This window comes from Bubalus bubalis, chromosome 3 (assembly GCF_019923935.1).
Source record: "Bubalus bubalis isolate 160015118507 breed Murrah chromosome 3, NDDB_SH_1, whole genome shotgun sequence".
Classification (NCBI taxonomy): Eukaryota; Metazoa; Chordata; class Mammalia; order Artiodactyla; family Bovidae; genus Bubalus; species Bubalus bubalis.
This window is the reverse complement of record NC_059159.1, coordinates 164068755-164090119: the sequence shown is the minus strand read 5'-3', so window position 1 is coordinate 164090119 and position 21365 is coordinate 164068755. Positions and strand designations below refer to the sequence as shown.

Sequence of the window (21365 nt, the reverse complement as noted above, 5' to 3'; positions counted from 1 at the left end):
CCTGTGAGGAGGTCACGGCGGGCCCTCCTCCACCCTCGGGCCGCCAGCACAGCAGGGACAAGACCCCCAGCTCCCGTCTGGGCAGTGCGAGCACACAGGGAGGCAGCTGAGGCTGCTCCCCCCCGTTGCCCCGGGGACAGGCAGCCCGTTTAAGGTTCCCGAACCTCCCTTCCTCTCAGAGCTCCAGAGGGGCGTCTGGGGAGCCTGGGGTGCCTGGCACAGGGGGTGATTACTGTGGGGTGAGCGTGGGCCTCCCGCGTGAGCTCCACACCCTAGGGTGCAGCTGGAGGGGGCCATCAGAAACCCCTGCTCCTCTTCCTCTCCCTACAAGGGGGCAGGAGACTCTTTTTAGCAAGACGGAGAGGGGAGATACGCGGTACACTGGCAGCTTCACTAAGATCTCAACCTGCCCCCAAGCAGATCGGGTGACCTTCCAGCCACTAGTGGGGACTTCCCTCAGAGCTGGGGACACAGCACTAGACCTGTGCCCAGGGCTCGTCTCCCAGCCATCCCCGCCCCACAAGGCTGTCCGCAACAGGAACAAGATCCAGTACAGCTCAGATGCATCGCTGGGTCCTGGGCTAACGGCTCAGGTCCTAGAATCAGGCCAAGGTCCAAGGAAGTGCCTGTATCATCTGACGCTTATCTTGATCTTGATGAGGAGGTCTCCCCACTGACAGTGTACCTTCAGGGAGGGACTCCTGCCCCACACAGTCTTCACACTGGCTGGATGGCCTCATCACAGGGCAAGAGGACCCCGAGCTGTCAGTCGTGAAGACGTTCCCCTTGCAGTCCCACCGCACTTGGGAAAATGAGGTGGAGAGACAGAACAAGGTTCTGGGTGGCCAAGTCCCCTGCTGGTGAGAGACAAGGACATGGAGGACAGGGCTCCATCCTGGCCAGGTGCCCCCGGTTCCTTCCTCGGAGCATAAAGTCAGTGCCTGCAGGGAGGTCTTCAGGCCGGAGGATCCCGTGCCCTCCCTAACACTGCTCTTCGTGACATCCTGCGGGAGCCCGTCCTTGCTGCCTACGACTGGCCTTCAGGGTGGGGCCGCCCCTGGGATTTTCCATCTGGACGCAGCCTGGAGAGACCTCAGGAGACAGTCACAGCTCGCATTCCAGGTGGGCCCGCCCTCTGTAACAAGGGCAGTTCCTCTGCCTCAGTCTGGACCACTGCTCAGCCCAGATGAGAGACTCACCACCATCCCAGTGAGGCTTCTGACACCAGCACATCCTTGTTGTCTGCTAAGTGCCATGGGAGGGCGTGTAAGCATTGCTGAAAGACAAGAGTCACGAGAGTGAGTCACTAAGAGGAGGCACAGGCGTCCCGGGAGTCCCCAAGAAACCAGCAGAGAAATGGACCCCGGGGCAGCCAGAGAGCCCTTTGTGCCACTAGCTTGGTGCACTGCATGTTGACCTAAGTTAGTTACTGGGATAATACAGCATTATCCTAGTAATTACATATGATAACCACGAGCAGTAATTACATCATTTTGCACATTTTGAAGAAATTTTGAGGGATTGAAGAAGTTTGCAATTACTTTGGAGTATCTGAGTCTGTTTAACAACAGCTAGCCTTAGTACTAATTTACCCAAGTGGTCCTCATCTCTACAACCCAGGTTCAAGGACAGAGGGGCTGTGCAGATGGGGAGGAGGAGGCTCTTAGGGTCTGACACATGGTCACCTCCCAAATGACACCTCTGGGAGAGAGGAGCGTCTGCTGACTGAAGGAGAAGCACCCTGGTTCATATAGAGAAATCAGTGCCTGGCCCAGGATGAGGAATATACAGCACCTGGGGATGTTTCAGGGACCAGCTGGAAGGCCCCACACTTCTGTGTTTTGCCCTCATTATAGATAAGTTTTCTCTTTCTCTGGGTTTTTTGTTGGCATTTCTCTCAAGAAATACTACTGAACATGGAAATACCACACAGTATGTGATGATTTCCAGCCTCCAAAGGTCTCAGTAAATGGATTTCACTTTATAAAAATAAATCTCCCTAAATGTTGTATGAGCAAATTGAGAATAAGTTGGAACGGGAGGTTCTGTGCTCAGTATTCCTGGAAATTGAGGAGATCTTAGCCACTGTTTCCCAGGTGATGCTAGAGGTAAAGAACCTGCCTGCCAATGCAGGAGATGCAAGAGACTCGGGTTCGATCCCTGGGTGCGGAAGACCCCCTGGAGTAGGAAGTGGTCACCCACTCCAGTATTCTTGCTTAGGAAACCCCATGGACAGAGGAGCCTGGCGGCTACAGCCCCATGGGGCTGCAAAGAGTCTGAAACAAGTTAGCTAATGAACACACACAGTTAAGTTCCCCGATGGTCAGGACCAAGGAAAGGCCACTTTTTACTATTTCTGCAGCCCACAGAGTGTCGCACAACTGGTGCAGCGACATACTAAGGATGGTTTTCTCACCCCGGAAGCGGTGCCTGAGCGCAGGGACCCTGGCTGTGGGTGTGTTCTGCGTCAGTTGAGACGCCCTCTGCTGGCCGTTACTGAGCGGCGGACGGAGCTGTGCGCGCATCCTCTCGAGGCGGTCTAGTGGAATCAAGTAGGTTCTTGAGACCTGCTTCTTTGCTGATGGCAAAGGGAAGCTCGCCTCCGACTGTTCCGGCTCGTTTCTGCGACCAGCCTTTGATCACAGCTATAGTAAATGTAAGTGGTAAGCAAACCCTGAAATAGAATTTATATAGTGGTTGTTTGTTGCTAAACAGAGGGAAGAATGAGAAGTGATGGTTTAATGGGTGTCAACGGTTTTTTGGGAGGGGAGTGATGAGTATGGCTTGAAATCAGATAGTTGTGAAGACTGTACAACTTGTTAATATGCCAATCATTGAGTTGTACACTTTAAAACTATTACTTGTATGCTTTGTGAAGTGTATTTCAACAAATCTATTAATATTTTTAAAGCTAATAAATGATAGTACTGCTTCTTGTTCTTATGAATTCATTCAAGCTGTGGCATTTGGGCTGTGTTTCCATATGAACTGCCAAAATTATATATAATAATCCAGATACCGAAAGCTAAAGAAGCTGGATCATGAATGTTGCTGGGTCTACTCTGCCTACTAATCCATTCACTCTTACTAATACATTAAGTATGGCTATATTCTCTCTCTTCACTGCCAGGGATATCATTACCTTTGATGACCTGATCTGATGAATCCTTAGAACAGCTCCCCGCGACTCCATAGACATCTGTGGGGAGAGAGAATACCTCACCTGTCGGTGTTTTCTTGGCATCCAGTACATAAATACCATTTGGGTGACTGTCAATATACTCAAATAACCATGTCAATAATAATAAAAGAATAACACCAACATATATAGCAGAGGTAGGTGATTTGAAAGAAAGATAGTTTATGTAAAGATACATTATAGTTTTCCATGTCTCTATAAGAAAATTATAAATGAAGCTCATGAGTCTTAAAACCAAAACCAAAACAGCCATTAGGTGACAAGCATATTTTTTTCAAGCTACCCTCTCCATTTTTCTTTAGTCTTCTCGGTGATGATGGAGAATAAGCCTGGCTGGGTCAAAGCATCCCCCCGGCCATCAGCAGAGAACCAAGCCTTGCAAATATCCTTCATTTCAGGAATGCGCAGAGGAGCGCGCGGCCAATCCCTCACCGCGAGACACGCCTTCGTTTGCCGTTTCACCAACGGCCAGCAGACGGCGCCCGACTCTCCTTGGGATCAACTGGCGTCTCAACAGTGGAGGGAAGCTCGTGCTCAGGTTCTCCAATATTCTGAGATTCCCAGTGTGAGAAGCCAGCTTAGTTTGTCGCTGTTCCAACTGTGTGACACCCCGGGGGCTGTGGAAATAGTTAAAAAGTGATCTTTCCCTGGGTCCCGGACCACCCAGGGGGAACTCCGCCACGGCGGAGATCTCTTAAGTCTTCAAATACTGAGCGTAGAACCTCCCATTCTCACTCTAAACTTCCTCATATAACAATATAGTGCAATATAGTGAAAAGTATTTTATAAAAGTATGAATTTATTGAGACCTTTGGAGACTGGAAATCATCAGACACTGTGTGGTATTTCCATGTTCAGTATTGTTTCTTGAGAGATATGCCAACAAAAACCCAGAGAAAGGGAACACCTATCTACAATGGGAACAAGGTCCCTGAAACATCCCCAGGTGCTTTAAATTCCTCATTCTGGGCCAGGCACTGACTTTCCCACATGAACCAGAGCCCTGCTGCTCCTCCTTCAGTCCTCCAGATGGTCCCATCTCCAAGAGCTATCTTTTGGGAGATGTCCATGTGCCTGACCCTGAGGGCCTGCTCCCCCCACTCCACACACACACAGCTTCTCTGTCCTTACACCTGGGTTGTAGAGATGAGGACCACTTGGGTAAATTAGTACTAAGGCTAGCTGTTGTTAAACAGACTCAGATACTCCAAAGTAATTGCAAACTTCTTCAATCCCTCAAAATTTCTTCAAAATGTGCAAAATGATGTAATTACTGCTCGTGGTTATCATATGTAATTACTAGGATAATGCTGTATTATCCCAGTAACTAACTTAGGTCAACATGCAGTGCACCAAGCTAGTGGCACAAAGGGCTCTCTGGCTGCCCCGGGGTCCATTTCTCTGCTGGTTTCTTGGGGACTCCCGGGACGCCTGTGCCTCCTCTTAGTGACTCACTCTCGTGACTCTTGTCTTTCAGCAATGCTTACACGCCCTCCCATGGCACTTAGCAGACAACAAGGATGTGCTGGTGTCAGAAGCCTCACTGGGATGGTGGTGAGTCTCTCATCTGGGCTGAGCAGTGGTCCAGACTGAGGCAGAGGAACTGCCCTTGTTACAGAGGGCGGGCCCACCTGGAATGCGAGCTGTGACTGTCTCCTGAGGTCTCTCCAGGCTGCGTCCAGATGGAAAATCCCAGGGGCGCCCCCACCCTGAAGGCCAGTCGTAGGCAGCAAGGACGGGCTCCCGCAGGATGTCACGAAGAGCAGTGTTAGGGAGGGCACGGGATCCTCCGGCCTGAAGACCTCCCTGCAGGCACTGACTTTATGCTCCGAGGAAGGAACCGGGGGCACCTGGCCAGGATGGAGCCCTGTCCTCCATGTCCTTGTCTCTCACCAGCAGGGGACTCGGCCACCCAGAACCTTGTTCTGTCTCTCCACCTCATTTTCCCAAGTGCGGTGGGACTGCAAGGGGAACGTCTTCATGACTGACAGCTCGGGGTCCTCTTGCCCTGTGATGAGGCCATCCAGCCAGTGTGAAGACTGTGTGGGGCAGGAGTCCCTCCCTGAAGGTACACTGTCAGTGGGGAGACCTCCTCATCAAGATCAAGATAAGCGTCAGATGATACAGGCACTTCCTTGGACCCTGGCCTGATTCTAGGACCTGAGCCGTTAGCCCAGGACCCAGCGATGCATCTGAGCTGTACTGGATCTTGTTCCTGTTGCGGACAGCCTTGTGGGGCGGGGATGGCTGGGAGACGAGCCCTGGGCACAGGTCTAGTGCTGTGTCCCCAGCTCTGAGGGAAGTCCCCACTAGTGGCTGGAAGGTCACCCGATCTGCTTGGGGGCAGGTTGAGATCTTAGTGAAGCTGCCAGTGTACCGCGTATCTCCCCTCTCCGTCTTGCTAAAAAGAGTCTCCTGCCCCCTTGTAGGGAGAGGAAGAGGAGCGGGGGTTTCTGATGGCCCCCTCCAGCTGCACCCTAGGGTGTGGAGCTCACGCGGGAGGCCCACGCTCACCCCACAGTAATCACCCCCTGTGCCAGGCACCCCAGGCTCCCCAGACGCCCCTCTGGAGCTCTGAGAGGAAGGGAGGTTCGGGAACCTTAAACGGGCTGCCTGTCCCCGGGGCAACGGGGGGGAGCAGCCTCAGCTGCCTCCCTGTGTGCTCGCACTGCCCAGACGGGAGCTGGGGGTCTTGTCCCTGCTGTGCTGGCGGCCCGAGGGTGGAGGAGGGCCCGCCGTGACCTCCTCACAGGACCTTGACCCACAGCTGTGTGAGTTCCAGGTGCTGAGGGAACAGGACAAAGTCTGGTTTATCTATGTCTTTGGGTGGAGTGTGATACTTCTCACCAGTAGAAGCTTCCAATGTTACGTAACATTTTCATGACTCCTTCCATACGTTTAATAAGAAACAATGAAATTTACAGTCCTTGGACCTCTGAGCAGGTGCCGTGAGGAGGCCTAGAAACAGGTGGTGTGAAGGTCCCCTGTCACCACCCCCACGATCCAGTGTGAGGACCCAAAGCAGATTCTCAGGAAGACTGAAGAGGTCCCTTCCAGGCTCTGAGCCCCCAGTCCCGGATACCATAAACCTCTAGCCCCAGCCTGAGCCCAGGCAGGGCACAGCACAGGGATATTCGGAGAAACAAATACTTCCACACCTCCCTGCTCGTGGTCACGGGGACACTCCTCCTCAACGGATACCCGGCCGAGCCCTCTAAATGGAACAGACGGTATTCTGAAGAATCGGCTTCTGGAGGAATGAGGGGTGGGGGGAGGAAGATTCCATGCTGGTGACTGAAATCTCCCCCAGATCCAGGAGGCACAGCTGGAGTGGGCAGGGGCTTGGTGGCCATGGCCCTTTGCTCATGGAGGCAGCTTGATTCCTAAGAGTGTGATTTTTGCACACAGCCTGACCTGGCTCGGTTTGGACCATGGCTCTTTTTGATCTTTCCCGCTTCTCAGTGGATGAAAACCCTAAAAAAGAATTTGAGTTTGTATTTATTTTACCCTTGGACAGAACCTGTAGTAGAACCAGGGCTGGTCCCAGGGGTCTCTGCTGACTCTGAGTCTGGTCCCAGAGCCTCTTCTCTGGGAGGCAGGAGGCCCGTGGGGAGCAGAAGGCGGTTCCCTCCAACACAGGTGTTGACCCCGGAGCCTCAGGGTTCTCACCATTCATGTCCTTGACTTAACCTTCCTTGTGCGGGCTTGGGGATGGTGACCTTGAGGCTGCTCTAGTCTGCAGATGTGGATTTGAGGTCCTGCCCTGTTTAGGGAAGGAGGGAGCCTTGTAATCACAAGATCTCTGCTTATTGGTTCTCCCCTGGCTGTGAGTACATCCTTGGGAAGACTTTTTCTCGTTGCATTAGCTCCACAAGCTACCCCAGTTTTGTACTTTAGGATCTGGTCCATGATTGACTTGTTCCTCAGGGTTTTAACACCCACCTTGTCTTGGAAACACCTCTGATTCTGGTGGGCCTGGCTCCGCACAGATTCAGACACATTCTTGGCGCCATGACGTGCATTCTGGACCCCACGCCACCCCCCAAATTCCAGCTGAGAAGCCCCTGGACAAGAGCTCGGGTATTTGGAAGGTGCCCTTCAGTCAATCCGGAGTCAGGCAGGGGGTTGTTGTTCCCAGGATTCTCTTCTCATCCCCTGTCCTGTACCAGGGTCTCTTCTTCCTGAGGTGGGAGTCCCGAGTCCTGCTTCTCTTCTTTGATCCACTCCTGCTAAGGGTCTCCTGGGGTTTCTCTCTCTCTCTTGAATTGGTGATAGATTCTTGTCCTGTTTGCTGTCCTCTCCATTCAGAGGGACCTTTGAGAGCCTGGAGCAATATAAGGGGTCCCTGTCCTGGCCATGTGACCCATTTAAGTGTTGGAATAACTGAGATGGGGACATGTTTGTGAGAACATGCACCCACAGAGAGTGTGGGGTCAGGTGAGAGAGGCCCCAGAGGTCAAGTGGATGCTAACGCCGTCTCCGTATCAGAATCCAGCTGCAGTCTGGGGTGGAAGGGAACAGGCAGGTGTGGGGTGACGGGTGGTCCTTGATCAGTGTGGCCTCAGTGGTAAGGCTGGATGTGGGCAGAGCTGCTCCCGTGGTGGAGGTGGTGACTCAGTGAGGGGGTGGGTGGACAGGGAGCTGGACGCTAGAGCGAGTGAGGATGCCGTGGGTGCAAGGAGACACACACGGGCCCACTCCCCCTGCCTCCCCAGAGTGGAATGTCTGCTTCCACAGTCGCTCTGACACTCTCAGAGCTGTGAGTGCCCCAGACAGGGACCTTCGCGAGAAGGCTGGCGCAGTTGCCTGCAGGAGACAGGAGCTGCCAGGTGCATCCTCCCCAGTGACGGGGACAGCTCACCTAGCAGGGACCCAGGTCCCCCATCTCTGGCTCTACGACCCCCTTCATCCCTCCCCCAAGCCTGGCTTCCCAGCGCCTTCCCAGTGTTTCTCCCATTGGTGTCAAGGCTGGCCTGCCCCAGAACACCATGGTCTAGACGGGACGGGGGACACTTGAGTCACAGAGAAGGATCAGCTTTGCTCGGAGAAGGTGGATCCTGTGCTGCCCTAGGGTCTCTTGCGGTCTCTCCAGGTAGGGAAGCTCTGGCCTAGGTCCAGTGCTGAAGACAGGAGCAGGGGCTCTGTCAGGAGGCTTCGGGACCCAGGGCATTTGAAAGGTAGCTCTCATCCCCACTGTTGTGCCCAGGGACCCAACCTGTTCCCCTGGAGTCAGGATCTAATGCTTCCTGAGAATTCCCACTTGCTCTAATGTTGGTTTGAAATAGAGGCAACAGGAGAAGGAAAACAAGGGCCACTGAATTTGGGGTCCTGCCCAGGATCCCATCACTCACTCATGCTGTGGTTATTTCCCATGTCGGAATATGTAGCAGTTGTTGAATTGAGTAATGAGACAGGAAGAAGATCCCCACCCCACAGAAAAATGAAGAACCGTGTGCCCCAGTGTGGTTGAAGGCAGAGGACTGCACGTAGTCCCCCTTGTCTGATGCTCGCTTCTGCTCAGGCGTGGAGCTTAGAGAATGTGTGTCCCTGTGCGGGTTCCAGGACCTCCTCACAGAGCTGTGGGACGGGCACAGGCGGTTACTGACTGAGCGGAGGGGGCAGAGGGCACCCTGATGGGAAGGCCACTCTGCCGCCATCTCGCCTGCCAGCCCCCACCCCTCCTGGCCCCTTGGCTCGTCTACCTTCTCTGTGGTTCCCTCGTTCCTACCCGCCGTCGTTCAGTGTAAGCATGTGCACCCCACACACACACCTCGTGCAGCTTCTCCTGAGCCACTAGAAGTCCAAAATTAGGTGGTTCCCCTTTCCTGTGGAGGTTGAATAACTTTCAGAATTTTTCCTATTCCCATGACAATAGAAACAAAAAGCACCTTTGCAAATGCAATCCAGGGACCCAGAGCCACTATCTTCAGAGCACAGGGCGACAGATGTTCACACGCTGAACACGCTTGGAAGCTACCAGCCGTGTCACAAACTGGTTTTCCCCAACCCTGGTTGGCTCCTTGGTGTGCCCTGCAGCCACTTGTCACTAGGCCCAGCGCTCTGAGCCTCCCCACCTGACCTCTCTTGACCTCTAGGAGCACTGGTTATCCCCAGAGGCACAGTTTGATGCCTTTCTTGTGTTGTCACTTTCCCCTCACACTAACCCTCTAACGTGATGGTGGTTCCCGCACCACAGAGGACGAAAGGAGAGAACACAGGGCGATGACTTGGGACAAGGCGGGTCCAATAGGGGCCCCGCAGCACTGTTACCTTCTTCACCTACTGACTCTGCTGGGGACACAGCCTGGCAGCCTGGACACCAGGCCTGTTGAGTGCAGGAGAGGTGCTGAAAACCGGCAGTGACCTGTGGGGTACTGGGGGTGGTTCACGCACACTTTTGAGCTCTCTCCTCTCTGGATGGTTTGGATCCTTGTCAGGTATGAGGCTCTGAGCAGGGAAGGGACTGTCCTAAGGCCACTGCTACTGAGTGGCAGTGTCAGATTTGAGCTTGGGCCAGTGAGGGACCATTCTTTTTTTCTTCATTTGATGAAGGAGAGCAGGAAATGTGGCCAGCTGGGGTTATAGTCCTCTTCCAGAAGCCTTGCATCTGCATATGGTTGGGGTTGAACTTGAATGAAGTCCTAGAGGGTTGTGTCTGTACTGCATATTAGATGCTACATGAAGCCTGGAATCCTCCTTTGCTGTACCCCTTTGGAATAATTGGAAAAGCTACCTCTGATATTCAGTTATCATACGCACATGTACTATGCTTATTAAATACTATACACAGTAAAAGTTATATGCTAATTAAAATGTTTAAAAGGTAATTTGGAATAAAACATTTTAAAAACTATATTTGTCCTAAATTATTATAAGGATATGTCATTTACCATCACAAAATATTATATAATATTAAGGTCTAGACACAACAACAAACAATGGAAACATGGGCAGACGACCTGAAGAGATGTTTCTCCAAAGAAGAAACAGATGGCTCATAGGTACGTGAAAAGATGCCCAACATCTCTATTAAAGAGATGCAAATCCAAAGTACAATGACATTCCAACTCATGCTGCTCAGAGTGGCCATCAGTAAAAAGTCCACAAGCAAGAAACGCGGGTGCAGGTGTGGAGAAAAGAGCAGGCATCTACACGGTTAGCGGGTGTTTACATCGGCACAGCCACTGCAGCAAATTGTATGGATTTTCTCAGAAAACCAAAAATGGAATTACCATATGATCCAGCATTCCCGTTCCTGGGGATATATCCAGACAAAACTATAATTCAAAAACATACATGCACCGTGATGTTCAGAGCAGCAGTGCTCACAGTGGACAAGACATGGGAACAAACATCCATCAACAGATGAATGGATAAGGAAGATGCGGCAAATACACAGAATGAAATATTAACTCGGCCATAAAACAGAACAAAATAATGCCATTTGCAGCAATACGGATGTAACGATGGATCATCACACTAAGTGAAGTAAGAAGAAAAATGCCATACAACATCACGTGTATATGCAATGTAAAATATGACACAAATGAGCGTATGAAATAGAAACAGAGCGTGGACATAGGGAAGACTGGCAGTTGCCAAAGGGGACTGTGGGTGGGGGAGGGGTGGACTGTGAGTTTGGGATCTGCAGATACAAACGATTATGTAGAGAATGGATAAACAAGGTCCTATCGTAAGCAAGGGGACTATACGCAATATCCTTTGATAAACCATAATGGAAAAGAAAGTGAAAAAATATAAATACATGTATAACGATCACTTTGCTGTACAGCAGTAATTAACAGATTTTAAATCGACACGTCAACTGAAAAAAAGATATTTTACTAATATTAATGTTTTCAAAAAATTAAAATTTCCAAACCCACAAAATGTCCAACACCAAGAATGAACTCATGATTGTGATGTGTCAGTGCATTCTGCTCAGCTGTAACACAGGCACAGCTTTGGTGTGGACTACAGAGACTAGAGAGGGAGGTGTGCCCATGTGAGAGGCAGAGGAGGCATCTGGGAGATCTCTGTGCTTTCCCTGATTTTTTCTCTGAACCTTAAGCTGCACTAAGGAAAGTCTTAATTTTAAAAATATCAAATTACTATTACTTACAAATCTGAAAGAATTAGAAAATACTGACTGTCATAATATTTCAAGGACGTCAATGATGGAGCATTCTGCAGTTCCCTCCTTTGTGTTTAATTTCTGAATTCACACCTTAAATAAGATAACTGGATAAAATGTGTACAAGCAACAAAATTGTTTTTTTCCCCTAAAACCATTATTTGCATAAACACCCCCAAATTCTTTTATGTTGAAATTAACAGGGAAGCCTGGCATGCTGCAGTCCATGGGGTTGCAAAGAGTCAGACACGACTGAGTGACTGAATTGAATTGAAAGGGAGATACAGTAAAAGTACCTGATCCAGACTGCTCCCTTACGATGCTGATTACCAGTTTTAAATGAAGGAAATCTTTCTCCCCTCTTGATCTGAATATTCTCTTTCAGTGCTTCTCACATTGGAACCTGAATCAGAATCACAAGGGGGCATGTGGAACACAGATTGCACTGCCCTACCTTCAGTGTTCTGACCCAGTAAGTTTGGATTGATGCCTAATACTTGCAGTTTTTACAAGATCTGAAGTGAGTGATAGCCCTTGTCCTGGGACCACAATTTGTTAACCACTCATATATTGAGTTGACCAAAAGCTTCTTTCATTTTTTTTTTTTTTTTTCTGTAAGATGGCTCTTGCAGGGCCTAGCTGTTTTTAACTTTATTCAAAACAATTTTGTTGTATGTTACAGCTCTCATATCACTATGCATTAAACAAAACATCAAAATTGGTGAATATTTGTGTAGGCATTATAATATCAAAGATGCAAGAAAAGAGAATTTTTGGTATAGTATGCTTTATTATTTCAAGAAAGATAAAAAAGCAACTGAAATGCATAAAAAAGATTTGTGCAGTATATGGAGAAGGTGCTGTGACTGATCAAATGTGTCAATAGTAGTTTTAAAACTTTTCTGCTGGGGTTTTCTCACGGGACAATGGTCCATGATCCAGTAGACCTGTTGAAGTTGATAGCAATCAAATGGAGACATTAACTGAGGACAATCAAGTTATGCCATTTGGGAGAGAGCAGACACACTCAGTTCAGTTCACTTCAGCCGCTCAGTTGTGTCCAACTCTTTTGACTCCATGAGCTGCAGCACGCCAGGCCTCCCTGTCCAATACCAACTCCTGGAGCCCACCCAAACTCATGTCCATTGATTCGGTGATGCCATCCAACCATCTCATCTTCTGTCGTCCACTTCTCCTGCCCTCAATCTTTCTCAGCATCAGAGTCTTTTCCAATGAGTCAGCTCTTCGCATCAGGTGGCCAAAGTATTGGAGTTTCAGCTTCAACATCAGTCCTTCCAATGAACACCTAGGACTCATCTCCTTTAGGATGGACTAGTTGGATCTTCTTGCAGTCCAAGGGACTCTCAAGAGTCTTCTCCAACACCACAGTTCAAAAGCATCAATTCTTCGGCACTCAGCTTTCTTTATAGTTCAACTCTCACATCCATACATGACCACAGGAAAAACCATAGCCTTGACTAGACGGACCTTTGTTGGCAAAGTAATGTCTCTGCTTTTCAATATGCTATCTAGGTTGGTCATAACCTTCCTTCCAAGGAGTAAGCGTCTTTTAATTTCATGGCTGCAGTCACCATCTGCAGTGATTTTGGAGCCCAAAAAAATAAAGTCTGACACTGTTTCCCCATCTATTTACCATGAAGTGATGGGACCAGATGCCATGATCTTCGTTTTCTGAATGTTGAGCTTTAAGCCAACCTTTTCACTCTCCTCTTTCACTTTCATCAAGAGGCTTTTTAGTTCCTCTTCACTTTCTGCCATAAGGGTGGTGTCATCTGCATATCTGAGGTTGTTGATATTTCTCCTGGCAATCTTGATTCCAGCTTGTGCTTCTTCCAGCCCAGCGTTTCTCATGATGTACTCTGCATAGAAGTTAAATAAGCAGGGTGACAGTATACAGCCTTGATGTACTCCTTTTGTTATTTGGAACCAGTCTGTTGTTCCATGTCCAGTTCTAACTGTTGCTTCCTGACCTGCATATAGGTTTCTCAAGAGGCAAGTCAGGTGGTCCGGTATTCCCATCCCTTTCAGAATTTTCCACAGTTTCTTGTGATCCACACAGTCAAAGGCTTTGGCATAGACAATAAAGCAGAAATAGATGTGATGCTTTTGAACTGTGGTGTTGGAGAAGACTCTTGAGAGTCCCTTGGACTGCAAGGAGATCCAACCAGTCCATTCTGAAGGAGATCAGCCCTGGGATTTCTTTGGAAGGAATGATGCTAAAGCTGAAACTCCAGTACTTTGGTCACCTCATGCGAAGCATTGACTCATTGGAAAAGACTCTGATGCTGGGCGGGATTGGGGGCAGGAGGAGAAGGGGGCGACAGAGGGTGAGATGGCTGGATGGCATCACTGACTCAATGGATGTGAGTCTGAGTGAACTCTGGGAGTTGGTGATGGACAGGGAGGCCTGGCGTGCTGCGATTCATGGGGTCGCAAAGAGTCGGACATGACTGAGCGACTGAACTGAACTGAACTGAGATGTTTTTCTGGAACTCTCCTGCTTTTTCGATGATCCAGCAAATGTTGGCAATCTGATCTCGGGTTCCTCTGCCTTTTCTAAAACCAGCTTGAACATAAGTTAGGTGAAAAAAGCCTTCTTAATCATTCCCACATGTGATTCTCTACTGAGACATAATGAAAATGTTCTGATTTTAAGTAAAATTGTGATGGACAAAGAAAAGTGGTTATTGTACAATAATGTGGAATGGGAGAGACTGTGGGGCCAGTGAAATGAGACACTGACAACAACACGAAAGTTGGTCTCATCCGAAGAAGGAGAACTTATGTTTATGGTGGCATTGGAAGAAGTCCTCTATTATGAGTTCCTTTCAGAAAACCAAACCATTAATTCCCACAAACACTGCTTCCAATTAGTCCAACTGAAAACAGCACCTCAATGAAAACCGGCTGGAATTAGTCAACAGAAAATGCATAATCTTCCATTGTTGTTGTTTTGGTTGCTCAATCATGCCCGACTCTTTGAGACCCCAGGGACTGAAGCTGCCAGGCTCCTCTGTCCATGGGATTTCCCAAGGAAGAATACTGTAGTGGGTTGTCATTTCCTTCTGCAATGGGATCTTCCCAATCCAGGGATCCAACTCCCACCTCCTGTATCGGCAGGTGGATTGTTTACTACTAAGCCACCCAGGAAGGCCAATCATCCATTAGGATAATGCAAGACTGCATGTTGCTTTGATGACCGGGCAAAAACTGTTATAACTTGGCTTGGAAGTTCTGATTCATTGGCCATATTCACCAGACATTGCACATTTGGATTTACATTTATTTCGGTCATTACAAAATTCTCTTATTGGAAAAAACTTCAATTCCCTGGAAGACTGTAAAGGGCACCCAGAATAGTTCTTTGCTCAGAAAGACAAAACGTTTTGGGAAAATGAAATTATGAAGTTACCTGAAAAATGACAGAAGGTAGTGGAACAAAACAGCAAATACTGTGTTCAATAAAGTTCTGGATAAAAATGAAAAAAGTGTCTTTTTTTTTTTTTTCAAAGCTGAAGGAACTTTTTGGTCAACTCAATACTTGGTAGAATTTGAAAGAGAAATGTGGGAATTCCCTGGCATTCCAGTAGTTAGGACTCTAGGCTTATAGTGCATGGGGCCAGGGTTCCATCCCTGATCTAGGAAATGAGATCTCATATGCCAAGCAGCGTGCCTCCCCCCCACCTAAAAAAAAATTAAGAAAGGCCAAGTTGTATTCTCCTTGAGGTTACTCATCTCATATGGTCCAAGATATCTGGTCAGGGAACCTCCCAACAGGAAATGTAGTGGCCAGGATAAAACTTTGCTATCTTCGCATTAGCACAGACTAGATGGTCTTTTTTCTACCTAGAAATGCTCTGAGTAGGGACAATTAAAAAAAAAAAATGCCTGATGTTCCAACATAACTGCCTTAGAGAAAGTGATCAAAACTATTTTCTTCGGAAAGAGTTTCTGCTGCTCATGACGGGTGGTTGAGCTGAAGCAAAGGAGCTACCAGTAACGGCAAAGAGGCCCAATGCTGTGGATACCAAGTAAATCAAACGGCGGACAGGAGATTCCAGAATGAGTGATGGGAAAATAATCCAATATCTTCCTTTGAGAAGTATAAATTTATGGTAAATAAAGAGAAGTCATCCATACTAGCTATACTTGCTATTGTTCTGGATTCCCTGAAGCTACACTACCTGGCCTCTTTCGAGTTCTGAACCCAGAGGGGTCCTATGAACGCAAGTGCCCCATGAGCAGTTGGCAGAGACAGTAGCCAGGTAAGGGTGGTAAGACTAGTACAAGTTCCAATGTGACAGTGTGTTATCCCCACACCACCAATCTATTTCTCACACCAGTTTGGTGTCTCACAATCCTGACACTTTGTCCTCAGAGAAAAGTTCAGGTTCTACAGGTTCAGGGCTCCATGTTACAAGACAGCCCGTCCCCCACTTTAGATGCAATCACAGCTCCAGGTTCTCAGCTGTGCTTCTGGTGGACCCACTAGAGTGCAGAGTTCCGAGGACCCTTGGGTTCAATGAATTTGCTTACAGAACTCAGAGAAATCTTTTATTGATTAGATTATCATTTTATAATAAAAGGCTGTAACTCAGGGACAGCCAGATGGAAGATGTGCCTCAAGGTAGGCAAGGGGAAAGGGCATGAGCTTCCCTGTCCTCCCCGAATCGCCACCTGTTCACCAACCTGGAAGCTTTCCAAACCAGTCCTTTTGGGTTTTTACAGAAGCTTCATTACAGAGACGAGATTAACTCATTAGACACTGGTGATGGGTTCAACCTCTAGCTCCTCTCTCCTCCCTCTAACCTGGGGTTCTGATAAGATCAGGCAGCCTCTACTCTTTGTCTCTGGGATGGTCTCCAAAGGTCACCTCATTAACATAACAAAGCCCATTTTTTATCACTTTCACACTTAAGAAATTCCAGCTGCTTTAGTAGCTGTGCCAGCAACCAGGAGAAATACCAAATACACCTTTCTTACTATAAATCACAACATTCAGGTCACAGGACAGCACCTTTCCTGAGTGCAGATCAGATCATCATTATACTGGTTTTATCTAAGGTCTCTGCTGCTGCTGCTAAGTCGCTTCAATCGTGTCCGATCCTGTGCGACCCCATAGATGGCAGCCCACCAGGCTCCCCTGTCCCTGGGATTCTCCAGGCAAGAACACTGGAGTGGGTTGCCATTTCCTTCTCCAATGCATGAAAGTGAAAAGTGAAAGTGAAGTCACTCAGCCGTGTCCGACTCTTAGCGACCCCATGGACTGCAGCCTAACAGGCTCCTCCATCCATGGGATTTTCCAGGCAAGAGTACTGGAGTGGAGTGCCATTCCCTTCTCCAATCTAAGGTCTCTAGAGATCGAAATTCCTTGCCCACTGAAAGCAAGGCTTTGGTATTCAGGAAATTTGTATATTTGGAGCAAAATTATAAAGAATACAGACTCCCCTGTGTGAACCTATTTGGGGAGCTACACTGGATTTGAAAACTTCAGGAAGTCTACATGCACCAGGCCAATCAGCATTTTACAGTTGAAGGATTTATTTTCAAAGATGAGATCTACACAACCTCACGGTGACCCCAGAATGATTGGAGATCAGGGGCTTCCATGCATTTGAGCACTTGGAATTAATTCCTACCCTCATAACATGTACACTTTGCAGGAATATGTGACAATCTATATCAATATGTGCTCAAAAAACTAGTGTGAAAATAGTGTGCTACATCTCAAGCCTGAGAAGAGGTAAGGACTCTGTAAGCCCCAACAGCCACAGAACATTCTTTTCTTGTCTTTTTTTAACTTTTTGGTTTACATTGGAGTATAGTTGATGAATAATGTTGTTAGTTTCAGCTGTATAGCAGAGTGAACATTCTCATTAATGTGACTCAGCTCTTTACTCTGAGGCCTGGGTACCTTGAGTCTATTAAGAATAGGTTCTGATTGGCTTCTGGTTTTATCAGCCATCAGCAGCAACAATCTGACCTAGAGGTCCCATAGACTGGGTGGAGGCTGTTTTTATAGAAGAGAAGCTATGTGCAAAAGACAATGCAGTCCCCTCCATATGCTGCCTCCTGTTCATTCACAGAAATTATTCCACCTACAAGTACACTGTTTGCAATTAGACACAGTGAATATATCCATCACATGCTTCAAATTATTCATGAACCAGTGCTCTCAAAGCTGTGTCCCAGTATATTTTTGTCACTCACCTATTATGTCTTTTTGTACCTTCTGATCCCAGTTGAAAAATGTGTCCATATCCAGACAAAAGAAGAAACAAGAGTGAGAAAAATAAGAAAAATTAAATTCAAAACTTGATATGATGCTGAGAGCAGAGGTCCTACCTATGTTGTTGTTGTTGTTATTTTTTAACAATTTGGAGCTTAAATATGCCTTTTTAGCTGTAATCTCTGGTGGCATTCGTGTTAGGACAGCATACCTGAGTAGGGGCCAAAGGGAAAGCAAGTAAAACAAACCATAAGGTTTTCTAGTCCTTTATGTCGGAGAAGGCAATGGCACCCCACCCCAGTACTCTTGCCTGGAAAGTCCCATGAATGGAGGAGCCTGGTGGGCTGCAGTCCATGGGGTCTCGAAGAGTCGGACACGACTGAGTGACTTCACTTTCACTTTTCACTTTCATGCACTGGAGAAGGAAATGGCAACCCACTCCAGTGTTCTTCCTTGGAGAATCCCAGGGATGGGGGAGCCTGGTGGGCTGCAGTCCATGGGGTTGCACAGAGTTGGACGAGACTGAAGCGACTTAGCAGCAGCAGTCCTTTATATCAACACCTTGCTGACCCCTGGCATAGACTGACCCATGCTGACAGACATACAGATACACAAAATTGTTGAAAACAAATAGATAAAAAACAGCATGAAACAAATAAGACAAAATTGCCCTTTCATGGATCTCCCTACAGTCCAGTGGTTAAGACTTCACCTTCCAATGAAGGGAGTGCACATTGGATCCCTGATGGGGAGCTAAGTTCCCATTTGCCTTCTAGCCAAAAAGAAAGAAAAACCCCACAAAAACAAAAACAAAACAGAAATGAAGCAATATTTTAACAAATTCAATACAGACTAAAACTTTTTCTCATAAAAAAACTTAAATTTTTAAGAAATTGTCCTTCTCAGATGTTAATATATAGCAGACTTGAAATGCTCTGAAATTAACCGTTACAATGTCCTCAGAACAAGAAAGTCAGTGGGATGTAGCAAAGAGTGCTAACCTCATCATGCAAATGCCCTCGGGGGTGTGATCCTCCTAAGGACCAATCTGTGACTCCCCAGGGGGCTGTCCGGAAGCTAGACAAGGCCACACCCTCTGCTCACCTGGTCATTCCCTGGTCCACTTCTGAGGCATCCAGACGTGTGCTGCTGATGGGAGACATGGACACAATGAAAGGGGCTGCAAGTGGCAGAAGGCCTGGCCAGCAGAAACAAGGTGTCTCCCACAGGGAAAATGGAAGGATTTCCTCCAAGGAAAACCTGTCTGTAAAAGAGAAGGGAGGAGATCGACATCCCTCAGAAAGACAGAGAGAAAAACGAAGCATGGAGACACAAGAGGGCTCTCAGGGCAAAGCAGGTAAGATGCCAGATTCTTTTCTGCAGACATCTGTTTTGAGTGATCCTGGAGAGAATTTGGGAGACAGTAGGGACTGGGCTGTGGGACAGAGGAACAGGTGCCAGATGTGACCTTGACACCTCTGAAAGGGCGTGGGGGCGGGGGGTGGAAACCCAGGATGAAGTCCTGATCCCCTGTGATCAAGGGCTCTACCAGCTGTGCCATCTTTGAGGTCTGAACTTGAGAGAGGGTTTCCTGGGGCATGCCTGCCAGGCAGCTCAGAAACTACTCTGTCCAGGTGAGATGCTCATGGAGGGAGAGAGGGGCTGGAGGAAATCAGAGTTTGGGGGAGGGGCTGGCACAGAAGTGGAGGAGCAGTGTGACTTGGAAGCTTCTCTAATCCACTCTCCCCAGATTCCAGAGGTAGGTCAGGGAACACTCACTCCTGTCCTCCTCTCCACCCACAGAGGTCACTAGGCACAAGCGATGCAGAAGCCGGGATGGCTCCCCTGAGAGTCACAAGAGAAACGGCCATGAAGAAGAGAAGGTGAGGGGAAGGCCACCCCCAGCCCAGTGGAGAACTAAGGAGCATCCAAACTCCTGCAGAGCAGGACTTTACCACAGAGGAGGTAGGTTTCTGAGCTGGGCTTGGTAGAGGTGGGGATGTGGGCAAAGGCCCTGAGGGGCAAACTGAACCCCAGAGGGCAGAGAAAGCCTCTAACCCTGGTGAGATGCCCATGAAGTGGGAACAGGCTGAGAGGAAGGTGCCCGGGACTAGACCCGGGTTGCCAGCAGAGGTTGGAAGAGGCCAACAGAGTCAGGTATGGTGCCGTGTGAGGCCTGGGGTGGAGGTGTTGGGACAGGCAAGGGGCGGTTGTGCATTTGATGAGAAATTTCAGAGGCAGCGCACATCACAGGAACCCCTCCTGTTCTGTCTCCCTCCTAGGTTCTGCCCATACTTCCGGGCGTCTCCACGACAGGGGGGCCCGGTTCCGGTCGCCAGTGTGGGCCCGGGGCCACAGACGCTGCCAGTACAACCCGGAGTCCAGGCCCGCCTCGCCCAAGCGCCCTCGCAGAAGCCAGTCACCTGAAGCCGCCGAGCCCCTGGAGGCGCTCACGTCCAAGCTCTCCAACCAGATGGGAGCCCTCGAAGTGGTCCTGGATGAGTTGCGGGCCCCGGGGGGCGCCTTCCTACCGGTGGCCACCGACCGCACGGAGCCCACGGCCTCGCAGCGCGCCTGGCTCACCTGGCAGCTGACGCACGCGGGCGCCGCCCTGCACTGGGCGCTGACGGCGCTCGATTCCCTGCTCGCCGCGCACCACCGACCTCCGGGCCCGCAGGTCTACCCGCCCTGGGCGCCTGGGTCCTAGGGGCGCTCCCCGCCATTCCTCAAGCAGTGCAAGGCTCCGGGGAGGCATTTTGTACCCCGAGGCGACGAGTTTTCCCTGCAGAAGACAGAAATTCTCCTGTCTCGGGAAAGGTGTTCAGCGAACGGATTTCAGCTCCTGCTGCGTCCCCAGCTCAGGGAGGTGTGTCACCGTGTCCAGAAGTCAGTCTGCAGGATGTGCATTTAGAAGACAACACTTCTTTAATCCCGCAGTTCAGAATGCATCCCCTAGTGATGTGATTTGTGCCTTTTCATCCCTCCATATTTTCCTGTTTTATTGAAAAAATGAAATGAGAAAGAGAGAGGAACACAGAGAGGGAAAGGAGGACGTAGAGGAGGAGGAAGACTTACAGGCAGCTAGATGTCGAGATTGAGGTAGAGACTGATGTAGAGATAGATGTGAAGATTGGTGTAGAGATAGATGTAGAGATTGATGTAGAGGTAGATGTTGAGATTGATGTAGAGGTAGATGTCGAGATTGATGTAGAGATAGAGGTATAAATAGATAGATTCCTAGGGGTGGGTCCACTGCAAAGAACAATTGTATTTTTTGGGTTTTACCAGAGACTGGGTTTCTTCAAAGTTATGCTTAGAAATCTACCTTGAACAACTCTGTATCAAATGAACTATCTGGGTTATATGATGAACTTTGTAGATTTTTGGTGTTGATATTAAAATTACATTTTTACTTATGGACTACAATGTTCTACATACACTGCAATAAATAATTTAATATTACAATCCTTTGTCTGTGTATTTATGAGTGTCCTTGCAGGTGTTCTTGTAGGGTGTGGAACCTTTCATTAGCCTTCCTTTTCATATTCCCTTTATTCACTGTATCAACTTTAAAGAGATTTTACTTAGAATGCTAGATTCCACAGCAATGTAAGTGCACACATCAAGAAAATGTTCACAAATGTATATGAACCTTTGTTATCAACACTTCAGTTAAGACATGCAGTATTTCTGTCATGCCTTTGCAATCTTTATACCAACCAATATGAAAACTTGAAGTCATGTCTTTTTAAAAAGCAGTTCCTTTTGACACTGAATTGAAC

The 21365-nt window shown here is 48.5% G+C and overlaps 1 protein-coding gene and 1 long non-coding RNA gene across 2 annotated transcripts; both read left to right on the top strand.

The window, feature by feature from the left end:
* The first annotated feature begins 2422 nt into the window (after window positions 1-2422).
* On the top strand, window positions 2423-4956 carry LOC112583981. The gene is made up of 2 exons (XR_006550167.2): window positions 2423-2656; window positions 3598-4956. It is a non-coding gene; the product is annotated as an uncharacterized LOC112583981 (long non-coding RNA).
* A 2254-nt stretch (window positions 4957-7210) lies between these two features.
* Window positions 7211-21048, top strand: LOC123332479. Its single transcript, XM_044938469.1, has 4 exons — window positions 7211-7279; window positions 18646-18940; window positions 19387-19548; window positions 19866-21048. Exons 1-4 carry the CDS (start codon window positions 7211-7213, stop codon window positions 20288-20290), a joined length of 951 nt encoding a protein of 316 aa, XP_044794404.1. The 3' UTR covers window positions 20291-21048.
* Window positions 21049-21365: the final 317 nt, after the last annotated feature.